Source organism: Cydia pomonella, chromosome 1, assembly GCF_033807575.1.
Source record: "Cydia pomonella isolate Wapato2018A chromosome 1, ilCydPomo1, whole genome shotgun sequence".
In the NCBI taxonomy this organism is placed as follows: Eukaryota; Metazoa; Arthropoda; class Insecta; order Lepidoptera; family Tortricidae; genus Cydia; species Cydia pomonella.
In genome coordinates this window covers 19,523,981-19,551,638 of record NC_084703.1, presented here as the reverse complement: position 1 = coordinate 19,551,638, position 27,658 = coordinate 19,523,981, and the positions used below count along the sequence as shown (strand labels likewise).

General features: G+C 36.2%; 1 protein-coding gene across 1 annotated transcript; it reads left to right on the top strand.

Moving 5' to 3' along the window:
• Positions 1-353: 353 nt before the first annotated feature.
• On the top strand, positions 354-26,179 carry LOC133527053 (galactosylgalactosylxylosylprotein 3-beta-glucuronosyltransferase S-like). Its single transcript, XM_061863944.1, has 4 exons — positions 354-1,295; positions 11,164-11,421; positions 11,504-11,774; positions 18,537-26,179. The coding sequence occupies exons 1-4, from the start codon at positions 1,126-1,128 to the stop codon at positions 18,951-18,953; spliced, it is 1,116 nt and encodes a 371-aa protein (XP_061719928.1). The 5' UTR covers positions 354-1,125; the 3' UTR covers positions 18,954-26,179.
• Positions 26,180-27,658: the final 1,479 nt, after the last annotated feature.

The following is a 27,658-nucleotide window of genomic DNA, read 5'->3' as shown; positions in this document are numbered from 1 at the left end:
ATATCAATCATATCTCTGTTTACATTTATTTGACAGTAAACAACAGTTGCTAGGTAACAACATTATAAATAAAGATAGGTCTTGATATACGAGGTACATATATGCAACCTTCTTAATGGTGTATTCATGCCTTTAAATTGTACCAATTTTATAGTGACATGTAGTTTGCACAATCGGTAGTCAACTTTACGCAAAAATAGGTTATCGGATGCCATTAATTAATAGAAACCGCCGCCACTTTACTAATGTTAACTACGTTTCTAAGTGTCGCCCCCCTGCGCCAACTGTCAACAGTGTCAATCCGAGAGTTGTGACGCCATCAGAATCTTTAATGACGTTTCGAGTTAGGTCCTGTGACGTGTAACAAAAGATATTTTAAATTCAATATGCACAAAAATATGGTCTTTACAGGTCCCCTAAAAGTAGTTTAACATGTTCTTATAATCCAAAAGAATTTAATGGGATACAATTCTGCCCTAAGATTTGTTGATGGAAACAACCCTATTGGACGTCACTGTACTTAAATGTCGACACCGAGGATATTTGATATTTTTGCATGAGCCAATTTTTTACATTTCGAATATTATATAAACGATGTGCTGATATGTGGTGAAATCGAAAAATACTCTTTCTCGGGCTCGAAATCGGGTCTGATATCAGGCCTCCTAAAGTGTGGATGTAATTGGCTCTAGACCTACGAAGGTTGAGGTAAGGAAAGAAATCTCCATATACCAAAAAGTGTCATCAAAAAACCTTAAATAGGTGGCGCTCCAATACCTAGAGTACTTGAACAAAAAAATCAAATCATAGACAGCGCAGGTCACTCCCAAAGAGCATATAATCACTACGTGTCACTCCGTCAATAACGCCTAGGTTCTTAGCTACACTAGCGCTACTCTGGAGAGATTTGGAACTATTATTTATAGCTGACAGCTGGACACTTTTGCAACAGTTCTATCGTAAGAGATTTCTCTCCTCTTAAATTCCATAACCTATATGAAGTTACCTGCAGTTCTGAAATGACACTACTGACACTGACAGACATGTTGACTGCTTTTACATTTCATATTTAATGGCACAGGCGGTCATGTAGTCTCACTAGTCTGTTTATTATATCTTATTGTGATGATTACAATAGCTTTATTATGTCGCCTGGATAGAAATTCACTGACAGTCTTTGTCTTGAAAACTCTCATAATGAGATCTGTAAAATTTCTCAAAAGATTCTTCGTTATGGCTTTAACTTTAACTGCAGTGTTTCTTTTTTTCTTCTGGAACAATATAGGAATTCAAAGGTAAGTAGTAATTGTGTGTATTTGTAGTAAATAATATTTCAGTAGACTGGAATGTACCATTGAATTAATACAATATTACGAATTAATAGGTACATGTAATCATTCAAATATATTTATGAAAGAGCAGGAAACTGAAACACACCTTTCCTTCTCATTCTCGTATTTTTTCCAGGCTGTTAAATTATTATTTGATTGGCTTTATTCAGTGATCAACAAGACATTTATGAGTAGTAGAAATAGGAATAATAAGTAATAGATGAAATATGTATAAATAACTGCAATAGATTATTTTCATTTGTTGGTCTAAAACTTGCGACATTCTTTCTCAAAATGGGTGAATCTGAGAAAGTCTTGTAATCTTTCTTTATGCAGCCCAGGGGCGGCCTTAGCGTCTGCGAGGCTCCGGGTGGAAAATATTTGCGAAGCCCCTGTTTTTAGTACTAAATAAAAAAATTGTCCAAAGGATCCTTCAAGAGAATGGAGCTTGGTTGTGAACTAAGTACCTATGTGTTAATTGCGAGAAGCGAGGCAGAAAGCCGAGCTCAACCTATGACAGAGATCCGGGTCATCAAATCTCGATGGCTTCCCGTGCGAAGCTAAAGACTAAGCTGCAGGAAAGCAGAGCTTGGAATCAAACTCGCAGAGTGAGCGAGGCAGACGGCTAAGCTCCGCAAAGATAAGGCCGGCAGTCCCGAATGTGTAGAGTTTCCTTCAATTATTAAGTCGAGCTGCAGAAGAGCATAACTTGGAATTGAACCAGTGGTCAAGCGTAAGCAAGACCGAAAGCCAACCTTTGCTTAGTGTTACAGTAAGACCTATAACTTTCCTACAGTGCATTTAGGCGTGGCCAAAGACACAGCGAGTTACAGACAAAAACCAATGGCCAAGGGTTTTAAAACGCAAGGCCTAAAGCCGAGCTCCACGAAGGACCGAAGGACTTCCGCGTCGAGAAGGCCACCAAAGATCGAGCTACGAGAGATCAGCGCTTGAAATCGGACAAACGGCTGAAGGCCCAACCGTCCGATCAAGGAGCGTTTCCATGCAAGCCGAAGTTGAAGGAGAGTATAGCCTGGACATTAATAATCAATATGATCTCGATTCTTTTACTACTCAACCTTTAGCATCGCATGGAAGCGCGACTTGCGATTTTTGGGCCTTAAGCCGTATGCACTTTTATTAAATTTCATATTTGTGTCATATTTGTGACTTCAATTTTATTTTATTTCATTTTTGTTATTGCATGATTTTTATTAATAGTAAGAGTTTGGATTGTGATTTATTAGTGTATTAATGCTTCGTTTTAAGGAAATGTTTGTTTGTACACCTGTAAAGGTAGAGTCTTGGTGAGTCCATGTAAAATTGTTACAATAGTAATTACCGGCAATGTAACCCATTTCTCACAAACAATAAAGATTATGATTATGATTATGATTATAAGATCACGGCTGTGCAAGGACCTGCATTTGGCTGCGCATTTCGGGCTTTCGGCCTGGTGTGGAGCGCGGTCTTCGGCCACCTAGGGCCTTGAAGCTCATTCTCGCGATCCGCCAAACACATCATCTTTTGTTTGTGTCCGTGCTCTGTTGTCCTGCATATCGCCCTTCGGCCTTGGTTCATTACTAAACAATTAACTATTGTCATTTCCGAATTCTACCCTTCTGGTGGTGGCCGAGTGGATATGACGTCCGACTTTCAATCCGGAGGTCGCGGGTTCAAATCCTGGCTCTTACCAATGAGTTTTTCGGAACTTATGTACGACATATCATTTGATATTTACCTCTAGCTTTTCGGTGAAGGAAAACATCGTGAGGAAACCTGCATGCATCTGCGAAGAAATTCAAAGGTGTATGTGAAGTCCCCAATCCGCATTGGGCTAGCGTGGGGACTATAGCCGGAGCCCTCTCGCGCATGAGAGGAGGCCTGTGCCCAGCAGTGGGACGTATATAGGCTGAATTATTATTATTATTATGTAGCTCTGCCTAGGGCCTCGCACTATGGTGGTGGGTTCTCGAGGGCTGCAATCTCCCTCTCCCTAACCGATTTGGCATGCCAGATTTATATCAGATACCAAATTGCATATGGTGGTGCAGCAAAACAAATTTTGACTTCAATAAAAATAATTGCAAAAATATAATAAACGACCGTACCATGACGCTTTTTTACAACTGTTTTTTTGCACTTAAACCCTCAAGCGCGAGGCCCCGGGCGGTTGCCCCGTTCGCCACCCCCAAAGGCCGCCCCTGATGCAGCCAATTAACAAACTTAAGGGAAATGAAAGCTATTAACATGTCATTGTGCCAAGTTACTTGCTAAGTTCGTAATAGGAATACAAAACAAAAACTAACCTAACACCTCAACCCATAAAAAAGAAAGGTTTAAAAAATAATGGTAATGCACAACAATTGTGCCAATAATCTAAGTAAGATAAGTAAAGCGTAAGTATAAGCTAAGCTAACTTATGTATTATAATTAATTGGTCTATATTAGACGCGAACTAAACCTAAGATCCGTAACTAAAATTAGACTCCTATTGAGTCGGTAACGGACATACTTAACCGTATGGTTGGCCGTTTATACGTTCCAGTCTTCGTTTTTACTTCCGCCACGCGTATGACTCCGTCTTGACTATTATGGCTCCTCTACACGATGGACCATCATAGTGGCCCACTAAGCTGGGCCAACGTGTAGAGAGGGTAGTGGTGTCGGATGGCTTATGGCGCGCGGGATGGCGATGGGATGGCCGCGGTGTCGGTTTTTCGTCCGCACATCAAAGGCAGTGGACCAGCGATGGCTGTCCGCGTCTACACGTGGCTAGGGAATGCAAACCGGTTTTAACCGAGACCGAAAAAACCGGTTAAAACCGGTTTTTTGACGGAAACCCAAAAACGGGTTTATAGAATTAAAAAAAACCGGTTTTGGTTTTATTCGGTTTTTTTTATTTACCTAAGTTGCATGTTTTATTCATTATAAGGGTATAAATCGGTCCTAAACCGGTTGAATCGACATCAAATCAAATAATGTGGTGTTGTGTTAGTTTGATCATTTGTAACGCTAAATGAATTTTTACGGTACAAAATACAAAAATACGAAAGATTAAAATAATATTAAGTACTGGCAGTGGCAGGACATCCGTGCTGGTGTACGAATTGTATAGTAGTACTTTTTAATAAAAATTGGTATAAAAGGTCTTACTTATAATTTTATTATGCGATGCGCTGTAGAAAAATTCCACGTAATGGCAGCCTTAGTCTTTTATTGGTTCGGTGATAACGACTTACCGACAACCTTTTTTGTCTCTTTGGCACTAATAGGAAAGGGTAGTTCAAACCCTAAAGAATGGAATTACTTGACTGTGTTTGCCCAGTTTAAGCTAACACCATCAGTTTCTAATTGACTTTTCGAGAAGAAACACGTGACGTTAATTGTTGTATTAGCTTGTTTCATTTATTTCCTACTTTACAAATCTTAGCAAATATTTTATAAAGGAAGGTAGTAACAGTAAACGAATTAACAACTTGAATATATACTAGAAGACAGCGAAAAACTTAGAGAAAGATTTCGGATTGGGCCATTTGATTTAAGACAAATAACATTAAATTATAAATTGATATTGTCATATATTTAAGAAAAAAATACCTATCCCATCGGTGTCTAACCAACAAACCAAAAAAATAATTCAATAAAATTTGTTTTGTTCCTATTCCTAGTTACAAATAACATTAAGTCATTTGACAATTCCCATACAATACAATAAAATAGATATTCTGTCTTTAATTTCGTGATAAAATCGTGTATATACTATACTAGCATTCGTTTTTACACGTGAAGCAATCTTTTCTTTATTCCATGACGATGAATTTAAGAATTGTTGATTCTAAAAACCGAAACCGGTTTAAACCGTTTTCGGTTTTTTTTTTTGGTAAAACCGAAGAAAAAACCGGTTATGAAAAACCTCCGGTTTTTGCATTCCCTACACGTGGCCCATCCCTCAGTGCGTGCTCGAACGCGGTCGAGTGAGGACGTTCGTTCTGTGTATTATTTTTATTAAAAATGACGAGTATGTGGCCGCATCACGAAAGAATAAAGTTTTTAGAGTTATATCGGGGAGAAAGCGTAACATGGAACCCCAAACATAAAGACCAAAACTATAGAAATAAGGTAGCAGGATATTAAAAAAACAAGTTTTTATAACAAATTGTGCACGAATTAATTAGAGGATTAGGAAAATTACTTATACATTACGCAGACATCTGTATATACAGTACATTCACAATTTAAATAAATAAATATACCAATAATAAAAGAAATTAATATTAGATACCTACATATCTAAATATACATACATAAATTATATATATGCACAATATATACCTACACAGCGGCACATTAAGGAAGAGACAAGTAATGATTTTTAGTAGGGTTTCAAAGCTTTGAAGAGTTTATTGCACAAATTTAAATTGACTTAGGTGACAACCTGTGTGGCCTAGTGGGTAGTGACCCTGCCTATGAAGCCGATGGTCTCGGGTTCAAATCCTGGTAATGACATTTATTCGTGTGATGAGCATGGATATTCGTTCCGGAGTCATGGATGTCTTCTATGTATTTAAGTATTTATACATATGTATATAATATGTATATCGTTGTCTAAGTACCCACAACACAAGCCTTATTGTGCTTTCCGTGGGACTTAGTCAATTTGTGTAATACTGTCCCATAATAAGTAGTTTATTTATTTATTTATTTATTGCGATGGATAGATAACATCCACCATAATCTTCTACGTCATTTCTTTTTAATTACTTTATTATTGTGCAGATTAAGAAAAGGTTGGTACGTGGCGTATAAATAAATTGCTGCAGCGGCTAATGCTCCCACGTCCATCTTGGAACACGAATAGATCGCAACTGAATGTCGCCATCGTGTAGTGGCGTGTCAGCCATCGCATGGCCATCTCGCTGGGCCAGCGCTGGGCCATCGTGAAGAGGAGCCATTAGGATAGACGTCGGTTAAAATTCCTAATGGCCATTGTAAAGGCGGGGCGTTATCAACGATTAATATCACTACGGTACCAATTTTAATTGGATTTGAAGGAGTATTCCACTTTTCACGTTGCTGCAAATTATGTAAATACTCCATTTTGAATCGTTTCCAATAAGACTGCACTAGCGAGTCCATTAATGAAAACCGAGACAGTAAATTGGGGCGTTCATCAGACAAATCAGCCGCAGGTAAAAATTCCAGCGGGGACGTGGTTAAAAAATGAGAAGTAAGCGCGAGCGGTTCGGAAGGATCCGAGCTTAAAGCGTACAAAGGTCGACTGTTAAGCAAAGCTTCCACCTGAGTAAGGACGGTTTCCATCTCCTGGAAAGTTAGAATATGCTTTCCTATCACTCTGAATAGTAAAGTCTTTGTGCTTTTTATGTTAGCTTCCCATATACCTCCGAAATGGCTAGCGGTAGGAGGATTCATTTTCCAGGTAATACGTTGGTATTTGCGGTGCGAAGGGTTTACATAAATGCATAAGTACATTTGTTTTACATCAGCGAAAAATGCTGTTTTATAAATGCGCACATTCAACAAAATGTGAAAAATGTTAGCTTGTAGGTTACATCCAGAATATAAAATGTCATTTAAAGATAAACCTGTATCCGTCTTTGAACTTCCGTCTAGGACCGGTCTCACTTTCGTACTTATTATGTCATTACGTAATACTGGGTGTTGGGGTAGATTTGTGGGGGTCGCAGTTCCAACCTATCCTACCCTTTTTTTTAACCTACTTCAAGATTTCAAAAGAGGAGGTTATCAATTCGGTTGTATGTTTCTTTTTTTTCTTTTTTTTTTTTTTTAATGTTTGTTACTCCATAACTTTGTCATATCTGAACCGATTTAGAAAAATATTTTTTTGTTTGAATGTATATATATACAGATTGGTCCCGTTTATGTCAAAACTCAGTTCTGATTATGGGATCCATGAGTAATCGAGGGAACTCTTCAAATGTGAAAGGCATACATATAGTGATTTTTGTATTTTCTGTAACAAATCAAGCATTTACATTTAAAAAAGTGATATTTGATGAAGTGGAACTCCTGATGCTGATCTGAATGGAACTCTTCAACGACGCATAGTAGACGTTTGGCGATTTCTCCTTTTCGCTGTGTTTGTTAAGTATATTAGATTTTCAAGACAAATTTTTGTCAGGTTCGAGTTCTGACGATGGGGTCCATGAGGAATCGCGTGAACTCTTCAAATATGAAAGGCATACATATAGTGATTTTTGTATTTTCTTTAACAAATCAAGCATTTACATTTTAAAAAGTGACATTTGATGAAGTGGAACTGCTGATGATGATCAGAATGGTACTCTTCAACGACGCATAGTACACGTTTGGCGATTTGTCCTCTTCGCTGTGTTTGTTAAGCAAATTAGATTTTCAAGACAATTTTTTGTCAAGTTCGAGTTCTGACGATGGGGTCCATGAGGACTCGAGGGAACTCCTCAAATGTTAAAGGCATATATATATATATATATATATATATATATAGTGATTAGTATTTTCATTAATAAATCAAGTATTTACATTTGTAGAAGTGACATTTGATGAAGTGGAATTGCTGATGATGAAGAGAACGGAACTCTTCAATGATGCATAGTTCACGTTTGGCAATTTGTTCTCTTTGCCAAGCAGTTAGGTTTTCAAGGCACATTTTTATATTTCTATCCTATTTAGTTTTTTTAATAATTATCTGGTGCTTTATTTCATGCATGGTTTGAAATAATTTATCTTAAATACAGTCGAATACCCTATCGCGGGTAGGTATCTTATCAGTCAACCATAGGGCATATCTGAAATGTGTCAAGGTGGGTGCAGTGGCAAAAAAAAACATGTTACCTCCTTTTCTACATAATTAGGCGTAAGACGCTGTCTTTTTAATTTCATTGTATGAAATCTCAAATCAACAATAATCGTTCTTTCACCGGTCTCCCTCAATGAAGTCGGTTTTTTTTCTTAAAAATTATATGACACCAGTTAGTCTTTGTGAGGATCGCAGTTTTAACCTAATCTAAACCTTTTTTTCTGGCAACAGTTCGTCCTTCTGAGAATCGCAGTTCTAACCTAACCTGCATTTCTGGCAATGGTTCGTCTTTGTGGGAGTCGCAGTTCTATCCTAACCTAAATTGCTTTTCTGGGAACAGTTCGTCTTTGTGATGGACGCATTTCTAACCTAACCTGCATTTCTGGCAACAGTTCGCCTTTGTGGGGGTCACAGGACTCACTAAAACGTAATATTATGGCGTCAATTTATGCAAACGATGTACCAATTTGATAAAATATTGGAGAAAAATTATTATTTCTGTTTCTGCTGATTATTTTGCTTAATTATATACTTTTTTGCTATTGATTGTCTTATTTATTTCATCCAATACCCCACTGAACTACCGTTCCCGACCTGGGAACCTAACCAAGATGACAATCGTTTGCATAAAATCAAACGGAACGCTGTGATAAACGTAAAACATGTATAGTAATATTAGTAGTATATGCGAGTAGCATAAGTTTGATCGTTTTATACAGCCTACAATTATAACATAAATTATAGTACCTGGGCGACCGAGCTTTGCTCGGCTATAACTATTTATTGTAATATGGTGGTGTATAGGTCATAATCTTAAATAATTTTTTTTACTTAATTAAACTTACCTGAAACAATAAAAATATATATAAACTTGAACATATAAAAAAAACAAAAGTTAGTCAGCGGGCGAGATTCGAACCCTAGTTACTAGCTAACTCGTTTCTAGCCGTCCGCGTCTTAACCCGCTGGACCAGACGGACAGTGACCGGCAACACGAAATTAGCGACCATATTCTGCGTCGAAAGAAAAACGCATAAAAACTCGAAAACACGCGTTTTCCCAAACATAAGACTAATCTAGATCGATTGTATACCCCCATAAACCCCCATATACCAAATTTCAGCGAAATCGTTAGAGCCGTTTCCGAGATCACAGAAATATATATATATATATATATATATATATATATATATACAGGAATTGCTCGTATTAAAGGTATAAGATTAGTAATTTTAGTTATACTTAGTAATTTAAAAGAGCTTTCTGAGTCATTTATTCAGGGACCATAAATTTATATCCGCAACGCAGGCTTCGTCAGGTGAACACTAACTCATAATCAGCTACAGGCGTCGTCACAACACAATACAACGATAAAATCTGCAACAGGCTTCGTCAACTTACTCTAAAACTATACATTAAAAAAAAACTACAAATTAAAAGCACCATCTAACTCGCCGCCAGCAGGCAGTGTGCTCAGCAGGCTGGCCGTATTTCCCCGTTGAATTGCGATGCTAATTCTTTGGGCAAAATACTGACTAGCCCTTTGGTCACCCGCGGCATCCGCCAAACGCGACGCTAAACCCTTATAAAAACGCCGGCCGCTGGGCCCCCATGACCCTAACGTTTCCACCCAAAAAGGCTCAAACACGTAGCCACTGCCGAGTGTACTTAAATAAATTAAATAATAATATTATTTAGTAATTTTAATTTTAGGAATTTCAACATTAGTAGAAGCATCTGTTCGACGCTTTGTATAAGGTGTTATGAAGTTATAAAAATCCGACATATTATGCGCATAAAAAAGAATATTATGCGCATAATTTATTAGGAACACAGCATTTTAGGTGAATGCGAAAAAGAGGGCACCCAAATTTATTTCATCTCTGTCATCATTCATGGAAAAATTGTCAGCTTCGGAACTAACTAGACAGAAAAACTGTGTAATTTTGTTGTTATTTTTGTGGATTGTGGATTTTGTTTAGTTGCAGTCTTGTATTTCACATTTTTTTCCTTTAGACGCATGTGTTTTTTTTTGTTTCAGAGTTGGATTAATTAAGCGAATATGCTATTTGAAACCATATTACGATAGTTCGTACACACTAATGACACTAGTGTGTCACTTAATGATTATTTTTTTAAATACTGCTAAGTCGGAGCGATCACACACTACGACAAAAAATTTGTAGCGGATTAAAGTAGCAGTAACCTTATAAAAAACACTGATAAATTCACTGAAGCTTTTATCAGTGACTGTACTTTTCAAAATTCTAACAACCCCAAACACAGTTTGCATTGTTTTATCACAGAGTTCTCATGGCCACCTCATGTCTCCATCATCAAATCAGCTCCATGTCATCATAATATTGTATTGTCATCCGATTTACATACGTAGGTATGCAAAATTTCAGCTCAACCGGGAAATGTTGCTTCCAAGATTTGACCCACACTAACACTAACAAACTAATAGGGTAAAGTAAGAGGGAAGAATGTATAAATTACTTTGATTTTGATGTAAATCGCTTTAGCATATTATATTCTAGGTTTATAGGTTTGGCTTTAAAAAAATGTTTTTCTTTTTGTTGTGGAAATATTTAAAAAAAGAGCCTATAATATAAACCTAGTTTTTTCATTGTCAGTAACATACTAAAAAATCATGGAGAATGGAAAATATTTAGAAGTGGAAGTGTCTTTTTGTATGGATGATCACGTAGTCTACTTCCCTCTTAAAAAAAGCTTGTAAAATGGCGATAACTAACATTATATGCGTTCATGTAACTTTGCTACAATTCACTGGCGGAAAGCGGTGGCTCGAGGGCGTCAAAACGGCCAACCACACTACTAGATAGCAACGACATCTAGCGAGAAATTATTGTGGTCCATATTATGTTCTTAGTCCATAGACATACATTATAACTCTTAGTCCATATTTAGGGAACTTTAACTAAAAACTTGTAATCCAATAAGGTATACGACACAAGGTACACATATGGTCATTAATCTTTATTTCTTTAGCTTGCAGAGCTTGGCCCCTGTACCGATACCAGTGAAGAATAAAGTGTGTCACGTTAACTTCGATGATGAAAGAATTCAACTTGTTAGTAACAAGACAGATTTGAAAATGATTTATTTCGTGACGCCGACGTACCCGCGGCCAGAGCAGGTGCCCGAGCTGACTCGGCTCGCTCACACGCTCATGCACGTGCCCCGCATCCACTGGATTGTGGCCGACGACCAGCCGCTCTGCTCCGAACAAGTCGCGAATATCCTTAGGTAAGTCAATTATGGATCGCGATTTTATTAATCCAGAGTATATGTATATAACCTAATTCTCGAATCGTTCTATAACTTACAGACGTTCTGGACTTCCATTCACACACATATCCAGCCCGAAGCCATATACTTATAAAGTCGCCAACTTCCCACGTGGAGTAGCAAATCGTCGTGTAGCCCTGTCCTGGCTTCTGGCTAACATAAATGAAGGCGTTCTTTACTTCGGCGATGACGATAACACGGTGGACCTGCAACTCTTTGATGAAATTAGAGATACTAAAAGAGTATCCATGTTTCCTGTGGGTCTTATTGGAGGATACGGCGTTTCTGCACCTATTGTAAAAGACGGGAAGGTAAGTTTAATATACTTAATATCACAAAAAACCCTCCTATTGCCTAATATTGGCCATTTTGTTCGCGACGCGAATCACCAAACCGTGAGGTGCGGGACGGGTGCTCACGGCGTTGCGATTGGTCGTTCCAAATATGGCGCAATGTCACGTGTATGCGTAGGGATGAGACGTGTTCATTACGGGAAGTGGTACTGGAACCAGTGATACCGTCATTTATCGTACTAATATAATGTGGTAAAATTGTTATCAATAAAAAGTACAGAAAAATTACTTAATAAAAATAAAACAATAAGTATAATTTTTAATTAAGTACTTTAAAAATGTATCTAAAAAATGACTTTGCATATTAATGGGATAAGATTTTAACCATAAAATAATAAAGATCCCAGAAAATATGTATGGAATTGAATACTCGATGCAGCATACCTACATTTTGTGGTGAAATTCATATTCATGAGGTTTACACAGTATGTATGTAGTATGTACTTGGTAAAGGCGTTAAAATAATAAAGTGCTTCGGGGGGTAACTCCAAACAGGATAATATCGAAATATTTAAACTATAGATATAGCTATAGCAAAGCATGAAGTGTTTCTAATCTATTTGATAATAAACTAGAAAAACTTCATTTTCTAGCACTTACTGACCAAACATTTCTAAATGCGCCAAAATGGGAATGGTAAAACGTTTTTTTTACATTTTAGTCGTAAAATTATAATTGACAGATACCTATAACTCGTTTATTTGCATTTCTCTCGCTAAATTGCCGTTCTAATGAAAATCGTGATCATACATTTTATTATATTTTTTTTAACGTGTTATCAATAATACTATATGATATAAAAGCCTAATTTCTAGCTCGATGTTGGAAATATAATTATAAAGTTTACTATTACTGTTTCATTCAGTATTATTGCAGTTTCCCATTTATCAGCTATCGTGACCTATTTTTTCGTAAATATGATTTTAAAGCTAAAAACGTGAACAAAATAACGGAATAGTATGGGAATTGACAGAAACACACGTAGCATTTTTGCCATATTTGGCCACATCAAGCGCTGTGATCGTTCCGGCTTCCCCCACCACCCGCTTTGCACGCTTCCAATACGGCCGTTAGTATATTGTAAGGTCTAGTTTCACAAGATGGACATGATGATGAACTTCGAAGATGTGTGAGGGCACTCAGTGTTGGTTTGTGATATGCATATCTTGTGTGGATTTTTTAGAATCCTCTTGGAGAGCAGTTAGGTCTCGGGTAACGAGATGGACCTGATGATGAACTTCGAAGAAGTGCGAGGGAGCTCTGTGTCAGTTTGTGCTAGGCATTTGTTGTGTGGTCTTTTTAGAATCCTCTTGGAGAGCAGTTAGGTCTCGCGTAACGAGATGGACCTGATGATGAACTTCGAAAAAGTGCGACTACAATAATAACATACGTATTTTTAGATTACGAAGATAATAGGGATGATGTTATGCCGAATGAAGTAGATTCAAAATTCCATTTTTTTTCCTGCAAGTAGGCCTCAAGGGCTTTTTACAAGTCAATACAACATTTATAGTAACATCATATAGTGACATGAAAAATACATAACAACATTTATAAATACAACAGCCAATACCTGGGTAAACATTACATTATAATAATCTTAAAATAAATAATTACTACAATACAATAGAGATGTATAGTCTCTATGGTTAAAAACACATTAAATCTGGAGATGTAAAAGGTCCCCAATGTCAGAGTACTAATACTAATAAAATTTGGAGGTGTAAAGTCTCTCTAAGTGTCAAAATAAAATTTATACTAAATAAATAAACCGCGTCTGGACTGTTAAACTAGCAGTCTCATAAACTAATGCTACAGAATACATAACTAGTATGTACCAAGTCAAATTTATTATACAGTATGACAGAGACGTATAGTCTCCACGGTTAATACATTAAGTTTGGAGATGTATAAGGTCCCCACGGTCTGAGAAAAATAATAATACACAATAATAATGACATTAATATGATTTGGAGGTGTAAAGGTTCTCCAAATGTCAAAGAATAAAAATAAAAAAAATTGTATGAAATACATGTTTTACGTCAAGAGACTGTTAAGCTAACAATCTTAAAACTAGTTCTACAGAATACATAACTACTATGTATTTAATATGTCAATGTCATCATCAAAATAACTAAAACATAACAAACATTAATACATAAGGTTGAACAGCTAGAAACAACAGCGCCATATGCCTCTCCGGTACACTGCACGCAAAACTATTACGGCTTTTGAGACAGGATACTTGGCCATGATTCCGTGTCTCCCAAGTAGTCATCTATTTTATAGTATCCCTTTTTGAGAAGTGCATTTTTGACGTATTGCTTGAATGAAGTATAGGGCAGGTTCCATGCCTCTAAGAGTACTTTATTATAAAATGACACAGTTTCCCATAAACGATTTTTTAACTTTCTGTAGACGAAACTTGGAGACTACTAACTTATGTTTATTTCGCGTATTATAACTATGGATATCAGACAGTTTCTTATAGGACTTTATATTCTTATGCGTATACATTATCACATCTAGTATGTATTGTGAAGCTACTGTGAGAATATCTATTTCCTTGAATCGTTCTCTCAGTGAGTCACGAGGAGCCATGTTATAAATAGATCTGATTGCTCTCTTCTGAAGAACGAAGATGGTTTCTATGTCAGCTGCTTTGCCCCACGCCAGTATGCCATAAGACATAATACTGTGAAAGTAACTGAAGTAAACTAGGCGAGCTGTCTCCACGTCAGTAAACTGCCTTATTCTTCTTACTGCATACGCGGCAGAGCTCAACCTTTTCGCCAGGGCAGATATGTGAGGGGCCCATTGCAGTTTACTATCTAAAGTAAGGCCCAGAAAAACCGTATTCTCGACAAGGTCCAGCGTTTCGCCATTTAATGTGATGATAGTTTCAGATTTTCTTACATTCGGCAGCGAAAATATGACACATTTCGTCTTTTTCGGTTAATCAGTTTCATGTCTCTGTAATTGGACAGTTTTTTTCCGTAGTTCGCTGCGAATGGCATCTGGTGGGAATCGGATTGTACCTAAAGTATGACAAATACTACAATGTAAAATGTCAATACCAAATTTGATTATTAATTTGAAATAACTAGGTAGTTGTTTTATAACTACATCCCATGAAAGATAAAAGGAAAATACAAATCTGTTGTAAATAATTTATTACAATATAGTTAGATAATATCTAAATCAAACATAAGTTAATAAAATAATCTACTTCATTCGGCATAACATCATCGCTATTATCTTCGTAATCTAAAAAGACCTTATATCTGTTTACTTACACGTGAAAAGTGATTCTACTGTCCTTGGAATGATCCAAATAACTTCTGCACCACTTCACGGCACATAAAGACATTTTTAATTATAAAAAAACGATGTTTTTATAAACCACTTTAGCCATCTATCACTGACTGTCATATCGGTCGAACTGAACTTGCCAATCGAGTAGTTTGTAAGCCTCGCCCGCCTTAGGGTAGATTACGTTGGGCTATAATAGGGTTGTTTCCAATTTTTTGAAACGCTTGTAATACGTTCTATATCAACCAAACGTTGCCCTAAAATTTGACTTTTACCTAGGGAATGCAAAAACCGGAGGTTTTTCAAAACCGGTTTTTTCTTCGGTTTTACCACAAAAAAAACCGAAACCGGTTAAAACCGGTTTCGGTTTTTAGAATCAACAATTCTTGAATTCATCGCCATGGAATAAAGAAAAGATTGCTTCACGTGTAAAAACGAATGCTAGTATAGTACGAGGGTTGCTACTTATATATCCGTAAACAAAAAACAAACGTACACGGCTGAAAATGGTTTTATTGTTTTTCAAAGTATTCCCCTTGATAATCTATGCACTTTTGCATTCGTGTGAACCAATTTTTGAAGCACTTCTACCACTCCGCCTGAGGTACCTCCATAACGTGTTGTTTGAATGCGTCGACAGCATCTTCAGCGGTCGAAAATCGTTGACCGCGTAATTTATTTTTTATATTGGGAAATAAATAAAAATCATTGGGTGCCAAGTCAGGGCTGTACGGCGGATGACCCGTTAATTCCATATTTTGACCTTCCAAAAATAGAGTTGTTTCGCGTGAAGTATGACAGCTGGCATTGTCATGATGAAGAATGATTCTTCGTCGCTGGTTAGTTTTACGAATTTGTTCAAATACTTCCGGTAAGCAAATGGTCGTGTACCAATCTGAATTAACCGTTTTACGGTTTTCTAGTGGCACTGTAGCTACATGGCCATTAATACCGAAGAAGCAGGCCACCATTTGTTTTAATGTACTTTTTGCACGAGTAACTTTCGTAGGGTTCGGCTCATTTTGAAACACCCATACCGTTGATTGTTGCTTCGTTTCGGGATCGCATGCAGATCCAGGATTCGTCACCTGTATAGATGTTATAAACGGCCTTTGAGTCACCACGGTTATATTTTTTTAACATTTTATTGCACCATTCAACGCGAGTATCTTTTTGCTCCTTAGTTAAGTTGTGCGGTATCCAACGCGAACAAATTTTTTTTACAGCTAAATGATCATGTAATATGCTATTAATGCTAGTCATAGAAATACCCAGAGTCGACACTATCTCGCGGTACGTACCATGTCGGTCGTCCATTATAAGTTTTCGCACAGCCTCAATATTTTGTGGTACAACGACCGATTTCGGGCGACCTGCCTAACTTCGTCCGTAAGCATACTACGTCCACGATTGAACTCACTAAACCAGTGATACACAGTAGTTTTAGATGGAGCTTCATCACCAAAAGTTGAAGTTAGTTGATCTATGCACTGTTGTTGCGTTAAACCACGCCGAAAATCATAATAAATCATAGCACGAATATTTTCACGAGTGAGTTCCATTCTTGCAGCGAGATGACATTTAAAACCCGTCAAAAACAAAACACTAGCGTTAATAAGAAAGAAAAAATATACCGGCCAGTACTTAAACAAGTTCAAATTTTACCATGGAGGTCAAATATACTATTTAAGAAGATTGTAATCCCGGTTTCCGGATATATAAATAGCAGCCCTCGTATATACACGATTTTATCACGAAATTAAAGACAGAATATCTGACTATTTTATTGTATTGTATGGGAATTGTCAAATGACTTAATGTTATTTGTAACTAGGAATAGGAACAAACCAATTATATTAAATTATTTTTTTGGTTTGTTGATCAAACTAACACAACACCACATTATTTGATTTGATGTCGATTCAACCGGTTTAGGACTGATTTACACCCTTATAATGACTAAAACATGCAACTTAGTTAAATAAATAACAAAACCGAATAAAACCGAAACCGGTTTTTTCAAATTCTAAAAACCCGGTTTTGGGTTTCCGTCAAAAAACCGGTTTTAACCGGTTTTTTCGGTTTCGGTTAAAACCGGTTTGCATTCCCTACTTTTACCCTAAAAACGGCTTAAATATGTTAAATTAACAAAATATATTTTGACCCATGCTTTCGCGCCCAAAACGCTCTTTGATAATTGTATGACGTCACAGTTTACGGTTTGACACATAACTACGTACATACCGAAGAGTTAAGTCATTATACTCATTATATAGGGACATACATACACACGTAACACCAAGGCCTCCCGTTGTCTATTCTCAGTGCAGAATTTGATACTCAAGCTGTAGCCATTTAGGTGGTGGGCAAGCTGTGTATGCGTGCGTGTGGGTTTTTAACCAGCTAATAAAATATGTTTTCTGTAATAATGAGTTATTATATATCATAAAGTATTTATTATCCATCAGCATTTCTATGATGTTAATTTTTAGTGCAGATATCGAAGCTTCAATTAATTGCACACCACAAAAATAGCTACGGCTTGAGTATTAAAGTTTGTGCGAGAACAGACCTATATATTTACTTTACTCTTTGGAACAGACAACGGGGGGCTTACCGCAAAAACCGAAAATCGTATATTGTGGGGATCTTTTTCTTTTACTCTTACGTAATTAGAATGACAGAGAAAAATGCCTGCAATGACGAACTTCGATTTTCGCGGTTATAACCCAGTGTCAAACCGTGAGTTGTGACGTCATCAGAATCTTCAATGTCGTTTCGACTTCGGTCACGTGACGTGTGTTAAAATTAAAAGATTTTAAATTCAATATTTACAAAAATATGCTTATTAGAGGTCCACAAAAGGTAGTTTAACATGTTCTTATAATCCATACGAATTTATTGGGATACTATTCTGCCCTAAGATTTGTAGATGGAAACAACCCTATTAAGCGGTCAGAATGCTTCCATGTTTTATTTCCGTTCACTGCTTGAGGCACATCAAAAACGGCTCGCTAGCGAAAAAAATTGAAGAAAGATCTTTTTTTTTTACCAATTTTTTGGGGGATGATATATTGCATACTTGCTACTAATATAAAGCCATATCATAAAAAAAAAATTACATGCCAGAACTCGCTGGGGGCAGATTCACTTGGCTTATCCAGGCATGGCCTTTAAATTTCTAAATCGAGCGAGATTGAGAAAGTGAATCTTGACAAACAAGTGATTCATTAAAATGAGGTGATGCTTTATCAACGGAACACTAAAACGGTATGGGCTATTTACGCACAAATTACTACTCGTTTAGGTGATCTGTAAGGTTACCTGCGGTACTTGCCGATGACAATGTACACTGATGTCGCCATTTTCCTAATCTAATATATAAATAAGTGATTGTGTTGCTTACAGGTAGTCGGGTTCTTCGACTCGTGGCCGGCCGCGCGGAGGTTCCCAGTCGACATGGCGGGGTTTGCCGTCAACATCGAATTTCTCAAGCCGTCCGCTACTATGCCATATATCGCAGGACATGAGGAAGACATGTTTCTTGTTAGTTTAGGAGTAAAGTTAGAGGACATAGAACCATTAGCTGAGAATTGCTCCAAGGTGCTCGTGTGGCACACCAAGACGTTAAAATACCCCAAACCTACATTGAAGATAAATATTAACCAATATGATAAATCACTCTCGCCAAAGTATGAAAGTTTTGTGAATTTGCTCAAGGAAATTTCTAGACAGGGAATGGCTGTTTTAGATGCCAAAACTGGAACAAAAACATTAGTGATACGAGATAGGAAAACATATGAAACTTTAGTTGGCCTTAATTAATATACGTAAATTGTAAAGGTCTTCGCACACTATACCAATTCCACACCAACTCAACTCACTTTTGGTTCACCTTAGTGGACGACGAGTGGACGACGCGGAGACCACCCGACAGTTACCTAAATTTTAAAATTGTACTATAGGACATAGAAGATAAGGCTTTAATTTCAATATTTAATTTTGAGTCGAGTGGCTGTTGAGTTGTAACAATGTGCTAAGACCTTTATCTAACCTGTTGATCATTATGGCTCCTCTACACGATGGCCCAGCGCTGGACCAACGAGATGGCCACGCGATGGTTTCTCAACTGATGGTTTCCGATGGTGTGCTCTCGCACGCACTATGGAATGAGCCACGTGTAGATGCGTACGCACCATCACTGGCCCACTACCTTTGATGTGCGGATGAAAAACCGACACAATGGCCATTACATCGCCATCCCGCCGCGCCATAAGCCATCCGACACCACTACCCTTTCTATACGCTGACCCATCTTAGTGGTCCAGTATGATGGCCCATCGTGTAGAGGAGCCATTAGAGAATGTTCCTAGTTTAATATGGCATATTTTATAGTTCTGTCTCGCGGGGTTGTTTGTAACGTGTCTTATACCGTATAACACATTCACCACAACTAAATATAAATATATATAATTATAATTTAGGCTTCTATATTATAATTGTCTCGGTTCGAAATAGTCCCACGAGATGGCACCTAATGTTTAATTGAATTTAATCTATTGAGCCTCGTGCTCGAAAAAAACAGTTCCTTTAACTATCGCGCTGTGAGTATTTTTTTATGTAAAATACAACAATACAGCTAGTGCGCGTTGGGCTAGTGGCATACCAACGAATGCTACATGGATAAAACACTTTGGTCGAATATTTGATTACGTGAGAACTCGGTTAAAAATTTAATGAATTTTCGAATGTCACATGTCTCCTACGGTTGTTATGTGTGGTAGGGCAGAGCAGTTAAAAAACAATTTGCATAAATTTATATTACCATCGCGAATTTTCGAGTTCGCATCATCGCTTATGAGATAAAAATTTAACATGCAAAGCAATATTTGGGGCCTTTTTAGTAGTTGTTTGTTAATGTAGCGTGGGCTCAGGGAATTTTACATTAAGTGTATTTCGAAAATAAGAAGTAATAAATTAGTCATAAATCATATTTAACAAAACCATAACGTTATAAAAATGTATAAGTAGCTTCGTTCTATTTCCCCCTTTTCTCTTGAACTTACAGTGTATTTTTTTGTTTAATGGGCCCACGGTTTAAATATAGCCGTAGTATGAATGCTAGCTGATACGAATAGTTGCCTAAATAATGTAATTCGTTTCAATCCTTTTACTTATTATATGATCTTTTCCCATATTAAACTACATTGCGCGAATTCTAATATTTGTATGTGCCTACGGACCTGGAACTGTGGATATTCCACGGTTATAGGTACGACGTAAGGAAAAAATATTCCATGTCGCTTTGCGAAGACAAGTTCTTACGAAAACTTATCCGGATATGCGACGGACCATTTTGCAGCGCATTTTTGTCAGAATTTTATTTTACGAAATAATTTTTAAGAAAAAAAAAACTGACTTCATTGTGGGAGACCGGTGAAAGAACGATTATTGTTGATTTTAGATTTCATACAATGAAATTAAAAAGACAGCGTCCTACGCCTAATTATGTAGATAAGGAGGTAACATGTTTATTTTTTTGCCACTGCACCCACCTTGACACATTTCAGATTTGCCTTATGGTTGACTGGTAAGATACCCGCAATAGGGTATTCGACTGTATTTAAGATAAATTATTTCACACCATGCATGAAATAAAGCACCAGATAAATATTTAAAAAAAAACTAAATAGGATAGAAATATAAAAATGTGCCTTGAAAACCTAACTGCTTGGCAAAGATAACAAATTGCCAAACGTGAACTATGCCTCAATGAAGAGTTCCGTTCTGTTCATCATCAGCAGTTCCAATTCATCAAATGTCACTTCTAGAAATGTAAATACTTGATTTGTTAACGAAAATACTATGATCACTATATATATATATATATGCCTTTAACATTTGAGGAGTTCCACTAGACAGTAGGACGCTGTCTTTTTAATTACATTGTATGAAATCTACAATCAACAATAATCGTTCTTTCACCGGTCTCCCTCATTGAAGTCGGTTTTTTTTTCTTAAAAATTATTTATGTATATACCATGTGTGGCCTGTAACACGAGCATAAAATTAAACTGTAGGCTGTACTCCTCAAACTAAACAACCAAATGTTGTTTGCTCAGCAACTTTGCTCGTGTTACAGGCCACACCCATATGATCTGAACCTACCTTTTATAATTATAGAATCTCGGAAAAAAATCACAGTAGAAACTCTAAAAGATCCTGTTGACATACTTAATTATGTGTATGTTATTAATAGTACCTATTAATGATTATCGAATATTTACGAATCTCATAGGATTTGTTTTTTAGTTTTAGTAGACGTAGCTATTCAATTTGTTTGCAAAGTTGTTTGGTTTAACCTTGTTTTCACTTTTTGCAATTGTTTTACTAAAGCCTGTTAAACCTAATTTTAATTGTATAATGTATCTTTTTAATGTCAAGATAGACATAAAAATATATTGTTGACTGTTTTGTTATCAACTGAGCAATATTTTTTGTCGTCGGTTACGGACACCCGTAAGATATAGTAGTAAATAAAATGCAGTAATTCGTATTTATAGTGTGTCAACACGTTCGTAGCCAAATAAGCGTTTCACGTGTTTTTACTACACGCGTAGGTAAGCTGGAACAAATAACGGTAACTTTTACTAAGGTCAATGTTACATACAGATACGGAGTGTTTTGTGTGTAGAAGGTGGCACAATGTTTGCAGTATGCACTGTTTAGGGAATTGATTCACGAAACCACTTACATACGTCCAAATCGGTGAGAGATTGCACTAGAATTAATATGTTAGATAGAGTAATTTCGTTCGTATATTTTTTGTGCAATAAACATTAAATTTAAAAAAGGTTACTATGGAAATCTATATAAAATGATACCCACTCAAGGGTCTAGCAGGATAAGCTAACAAGAGTGGCCCCCTCGAGGGATTTGGATATACGTTAAGGTGGAGTAGTGGTTAAATCTAAGGACACTGTATGCCTTATAGCAGCCTTCGATCTTATTTTGCTTCAGAGTTATTTACAATAATGTTAAAAAAGCAAAGTAATTTTTAAACTTTTATATTAGATTAACTAAGCATGAGAGTGAAACCAAATAAATTCAGAATAGAGGAAGATAAAATGGGGTTAATAATCCTATTAATAAACATATTTTTACTGACCTTCATGCAGTTCATCTTAAATGAAAAAAAAAAGTTTTTTTTTGCCGCTTCTTGTGGTGGCTCAACTACAAAAAAAAATTACCTGACAATCCACAACTGTCAACTACGTAAACATTTAATTTTTTTTTTATATATCTTGGTGCGTCATGTCAAAAAAATTAAATAAACGAACGTATGTTTACTATATCATATCATATCAATAGTAGAAGAAGGTATCCTCTTTCGTTCATTATGAAATAATTCATTGACATTGATCAATGACATTACGATTTTTTTTACAGGTATAGTGTGAATAAGGTAAGTCTGCATCCGTCAACCACGACCTAATGTGCCCATCAACCCTCTTTCTGTGATGTGACCGACCACAACAGACTTACCTTAGAAGGGCTCTACTCATTTGCCACTACACTATAGTAAACGTACGTTCGTTTATTTTAATTTTTTGACATGACGCACCAAGATATTAAAAAATATATATTTACGTAGTTTGTCAGTTAATTTTTTTGGTAGTGCCACCGCAAGAAGTAGCAAAAAAAGGAAGCGAAAAAAAAAAAACATTTTTGACATGACATGAAGGTCTGTAAAAATATGGATTATTAACCTCATTCTATCGTCCTCAATTCTGAATTTATTTGGTTTCACTCGCATGCCTAGTTAAAAAATTAAAAATTACCTAGATTTTTTTTTACATTATTGTAAATAACTCTGAAACAAAAGACGATCGAAGGCTGCTATTAGGCATAAAGTGTCCTTAGGTTTAACCACTACTCCACCTTAAAGTATATCCAAATCCCTCGAGGGGGCCACTCTTGTTAGCTTATCCTTCTAGACCCTTTACTCAGAATATATAAATATACATATTTGTGGATAGTTAAAAAAAAAACACTAATGTCGGTCGGTTGCACCAAACGGTCTGTCACCGTTAAAGTGTTTGCTAAATTTTATTTAATGGGAAATTTCATAGGTCACTACTGACTCTACTGAGTGACGTTGGCCAGACCGTCAACTGTGGTTGGTGGAACTGGTACTTTGTTGAATCTCGTAATGTTTAAATCATCCATTCTAAGATACTAAATAGTTAAACATACGGTGGTGAAATGTTTGAGATTTGATCGTTATTAGTTGTGGGGTTATTACCAATTACCACCAAGTTGTTACCAGTGGCAACTACTGGGAATTATTTCCTACCTTTTACCACTGGTAACTACGGGGAAAAAATCTCACCTTTTACCATTGGTAATAAATGCTGGGAATAAATGCTAGTAGCTCATGCATGAAGTGCAGTTACAGTTTGGGGCAATAAAATTAGTCTGTTTAGTAAACAATGACCCGTTGCCATTTGAATGTAGGAATGTAATTTTAAGGGTTATAGAACGTGTAATTTACTATGTATTGATAAATTGGTTATTTAGTAGGTATGGTTGTAATTGTACGCTCCAATGTTTTATTTTATTAGTCTCGTACAATAATAATAGTAGCAATTTAAATAATATATCAATTTATAACCATGTCAAAAGTTACAATAAGAGTATTTATAGACCGCGCTAGATAGTGTGGTACGATACGACCAAGGCACTGTTTTCCTCGCTCAGCATTTACATAAACAAGAAAGAATACTACTACAATATAAGCTGTAATAGAATAAGACAAGCAGTGGCTTTCAAGTTAATTTCTTTGTGACCGTTATAATTCCCGCAGTACCTCGTCTTCAACAGCGTGAAAGAAAGTTACCTGGCACGACCACACGATGTTGAGAGGTACTGCGGTCACTGCCTTGGACTATCGGAATGGTAGAAACTAAGAGTACCTACAGACACCAATAGATGTATTGCATCTGCCAAATTGCCCAAAAATACATGCACTCTAACACCTTGAGAATAGAAGCGAGTCGTGTGTAGATTAGTCAACTATACCTTAGCATGAACAGCTCCGATATGTCTGAGTAAAATGGACATATGTAGGGTACCTAGTAAAATGTAATTTTATAATTGCAAACGAAACCCTGGTCAAACAAAACCGTGGTCGTGTCGTATGTAGCACGTGCTATATGCCCGGGCCTGTTAAGTTTAAACCCATGGGCTCGATCCCACCCTGTCCACTTGTCCAGGCATGCCCTGCTATTCCTCTACATAGTGTAGCATAAGGATTATGGGCGAATCAACTCTTTGTTCGACAATTTCGAGTGTCTCTTGCGTTACTCAAAATGTCCCTGGAGTTACCAAGAAATCTGGCAGGTTTAATAGATGGGGCCTTAAATGTTTTAACATATACCCTAAACTGAAACATACAAAAACCAATATTTAAAGGTTGAAAATTTGCAACGAAAAAGTTGTGGACAGATTTGTGTCGGTCTAAAAGGTGATTCGCCCTTATACATAAACAATATCACTTACATTGAAATCAATGTAATACACAGACAAAGTTATAATTTACTATGAATAAGAACCGTAGTTATTTTGATTTTATTTTATTGTGGAACAAAATAAATATAAATGCAGTGCTGCGGTGTAAAACGCAGGCAAAGTACAAAAAAATGCAATTGACAATAACTGTCGATTAATCCTGAATTGTACAGGTGATTTATGAGACTACATAGATAGGAAACGTGATATTTACTTAGTTGGTATGTAATGTTTTAGCAAATAACTTTGTTTGAATCATGGAACTCCTTAGGTTTCATGTAATTCGTAAAAAACGATATGTATATATGTTAGGTTAAAATATTCCTGCTCTCATAAATCAACCTGTATATCTGGTTTATTATTCATAATAAACGAAATGAAAGTATGTAAATGTGAGGTTTGGTCCGATTTTAACCTCAGTTTAAGTTTAAATATGATATTGTATTATACATATTTAATAGCGATGGTAAAAGATACAAATTGGTGATTTTTGATAGTGTCAAGGGCAAAGCAAATAGGTAGGTATACAAAGACAAGTGTGTGAAGGTATTCCATTCAGTGCCGCATGCCTTAACTCTGTTGTAGACGTTGAAGTTATTTATTATCACTGCATTTTAAGGCTTGCTTATGATGTTTCAATCGTATCTTATCAATTTATCGTACTTTTTATCTCTGCCATATCCCTACCAAAGATGGCGCTCCATTTATTAAAATGGATCCATGCCTAAAACACCATAACTTTCATTATAGTTTTGTAACTGTGTCATTGTTCGTAATCTTACGTTTAAAAGTTATACCAAAGATACATTGATTGAGTAAGATGTGTAAAATCTAAGACAATTTCGTGCTACGAATTTGATAGGTAAACGAGATGGCGCTGTATTGCTTCATACATTTTACGCCATTTGCTTTGTCAAACTAAGGGGCACGTTTATCACTTACACTTTACCTCTCTATTACAATCAATGATATTTGGTTATATTTACATATCAGTAAGTTCAAAAATAATAAATAGCGCCATCTACAATTATGCGGCACGCTGCCTTGTACTGCCTTAAATTATTGGTTTACCAATGTAACCTTCATATTATTTTACAGTACATATTACGTTACTGTGTCAAACATTTAAAGGGCCATAATTATGTACTGTAAAACGTTGTACGATACATGTGCGAATAGGTAATTCGCAACTCGTGTCGATTTAAAACACTCCCTTCGGTCGTGTTTTAATTTATCGCCACTCAATTCGAATTTCCTATTTTTCGCACTTGTATCGTAATGTACTATTACAGTACATATGGTGTTACTTTACCGCACAAGTGCGGTAATTGGCACTTTACGTGCCTATGTCGGTAGTTTAAAGAATCATATGTACTGAAAAAACCCTTAATGTGAACATAATTTGCCTATGATATGAACGTTTTAATTGGATTGGTGTCATAATTTTTATAATTTTAAATGACATATAAAATATTCAAATATTTTGGTATCTCATTTTATATTCCCAAATAAGAAATGAGACCTGTGTAACGCTTGAAAATTATATTAAGGGATTGCTTCACAATGTCCAAGTAAAGTCCTGAATAAGCTACTTGACACTTATCTGATGAATAAAGTCTACGGCGTTTCAGAATCTTTACATAAGCTTAACTGATAGATAAAGTGCTCAGTTTTGTAGGAAGTTTTATCTGGCAGTTATTTATTTGTTAATAGCTATCCAATACTTGGACATTGTAAAACAGGCCCATAGTCCTAAATATTTGCTATGTGCACGACTGTCACGCAACCTAGCAGTCGCAATTCTAGGGGAAAACGTAAATTCACTACATCTTATAAAACTACTCCAAAGCTTAATACTACTGAACGGATTTTCATACACTTTCATCTAACAATAGAGTAATTCTTGAGGAATTTTTAAGTATAAGTACAATTTCTTAAGGTTTTGTGTAAATTGGTTGAAATATAACAATGTTGTCCGAAAAAATCACACTGGCTATTAGGAGCTTTAATCGAAAACGCTGCCTAATCGATTAGAGCTATAACAACACAATGTATGGTGGGGTTGTCTCTCTTTCATGGGTCTACAAAAAAGTCCGCGATGTTGAATGTCTATCTTTTAAGGATAACTTCTATACCCGTTCTTAACTTCTAGAAAAAGATCACATAGTATGTGGCATTTGCAAAGCTATTTACATGGATACAGTATTAATAATAATAACTATCAAATTAAATACAAGCAAAGCATTTCATACAGATTAGAATGGTCCCGTATACCATATAATTTAAATGAATATTTCAGGAGTAATAATCGTAAGTTAGTTTCTTTTCGAGCCATATAACTTGTACGAAATGTTAAAGGCGCTATCCGCAATTAGTTCTAATTTTTACCACCTTATGCGCTGGGGTTGCTTTACTTACCCCCACCATGCATTTCACACGGTCCCAATATAAACATGTAAGTATCGATATGTTACTACAAGACCGCCAACCACCGAAGCAAATAACTTGCATTTAGCATTGACCATCGCCATTCTTATTGTTTATATTTAAAGCAGAAAATGTTACCTAAGAAAGCTAATACTTTAAAATGCGAAGAACATAGAACACTTAGTTTGATATCACAAGCAAGCAAAATTCTACTGAAAATTATGCAGAATAGAATAAGACCAAAAACTGAAGAATATATAGGACCAGACCAATACGGTTTTCGGAAGAATAGAGGGACTAGGGAAGTAATATTTGTATTAAGAATGATAATTGATAGAAGAATGGATCTGAATTTGGACACACATATAGCTTTTATTGACCTAGAAAAGGCATTTGATAAAGTAAACTGGAAGAAAATGATAGAAATTTTGAAGGAAGCCGGGTTAGATTACAAAGAGAGAAGGATTATTTACGAACTATACAGAAACCAAGAAACCATAATTGAAATTGGAGAAGAATCAAGGAAAGCACAC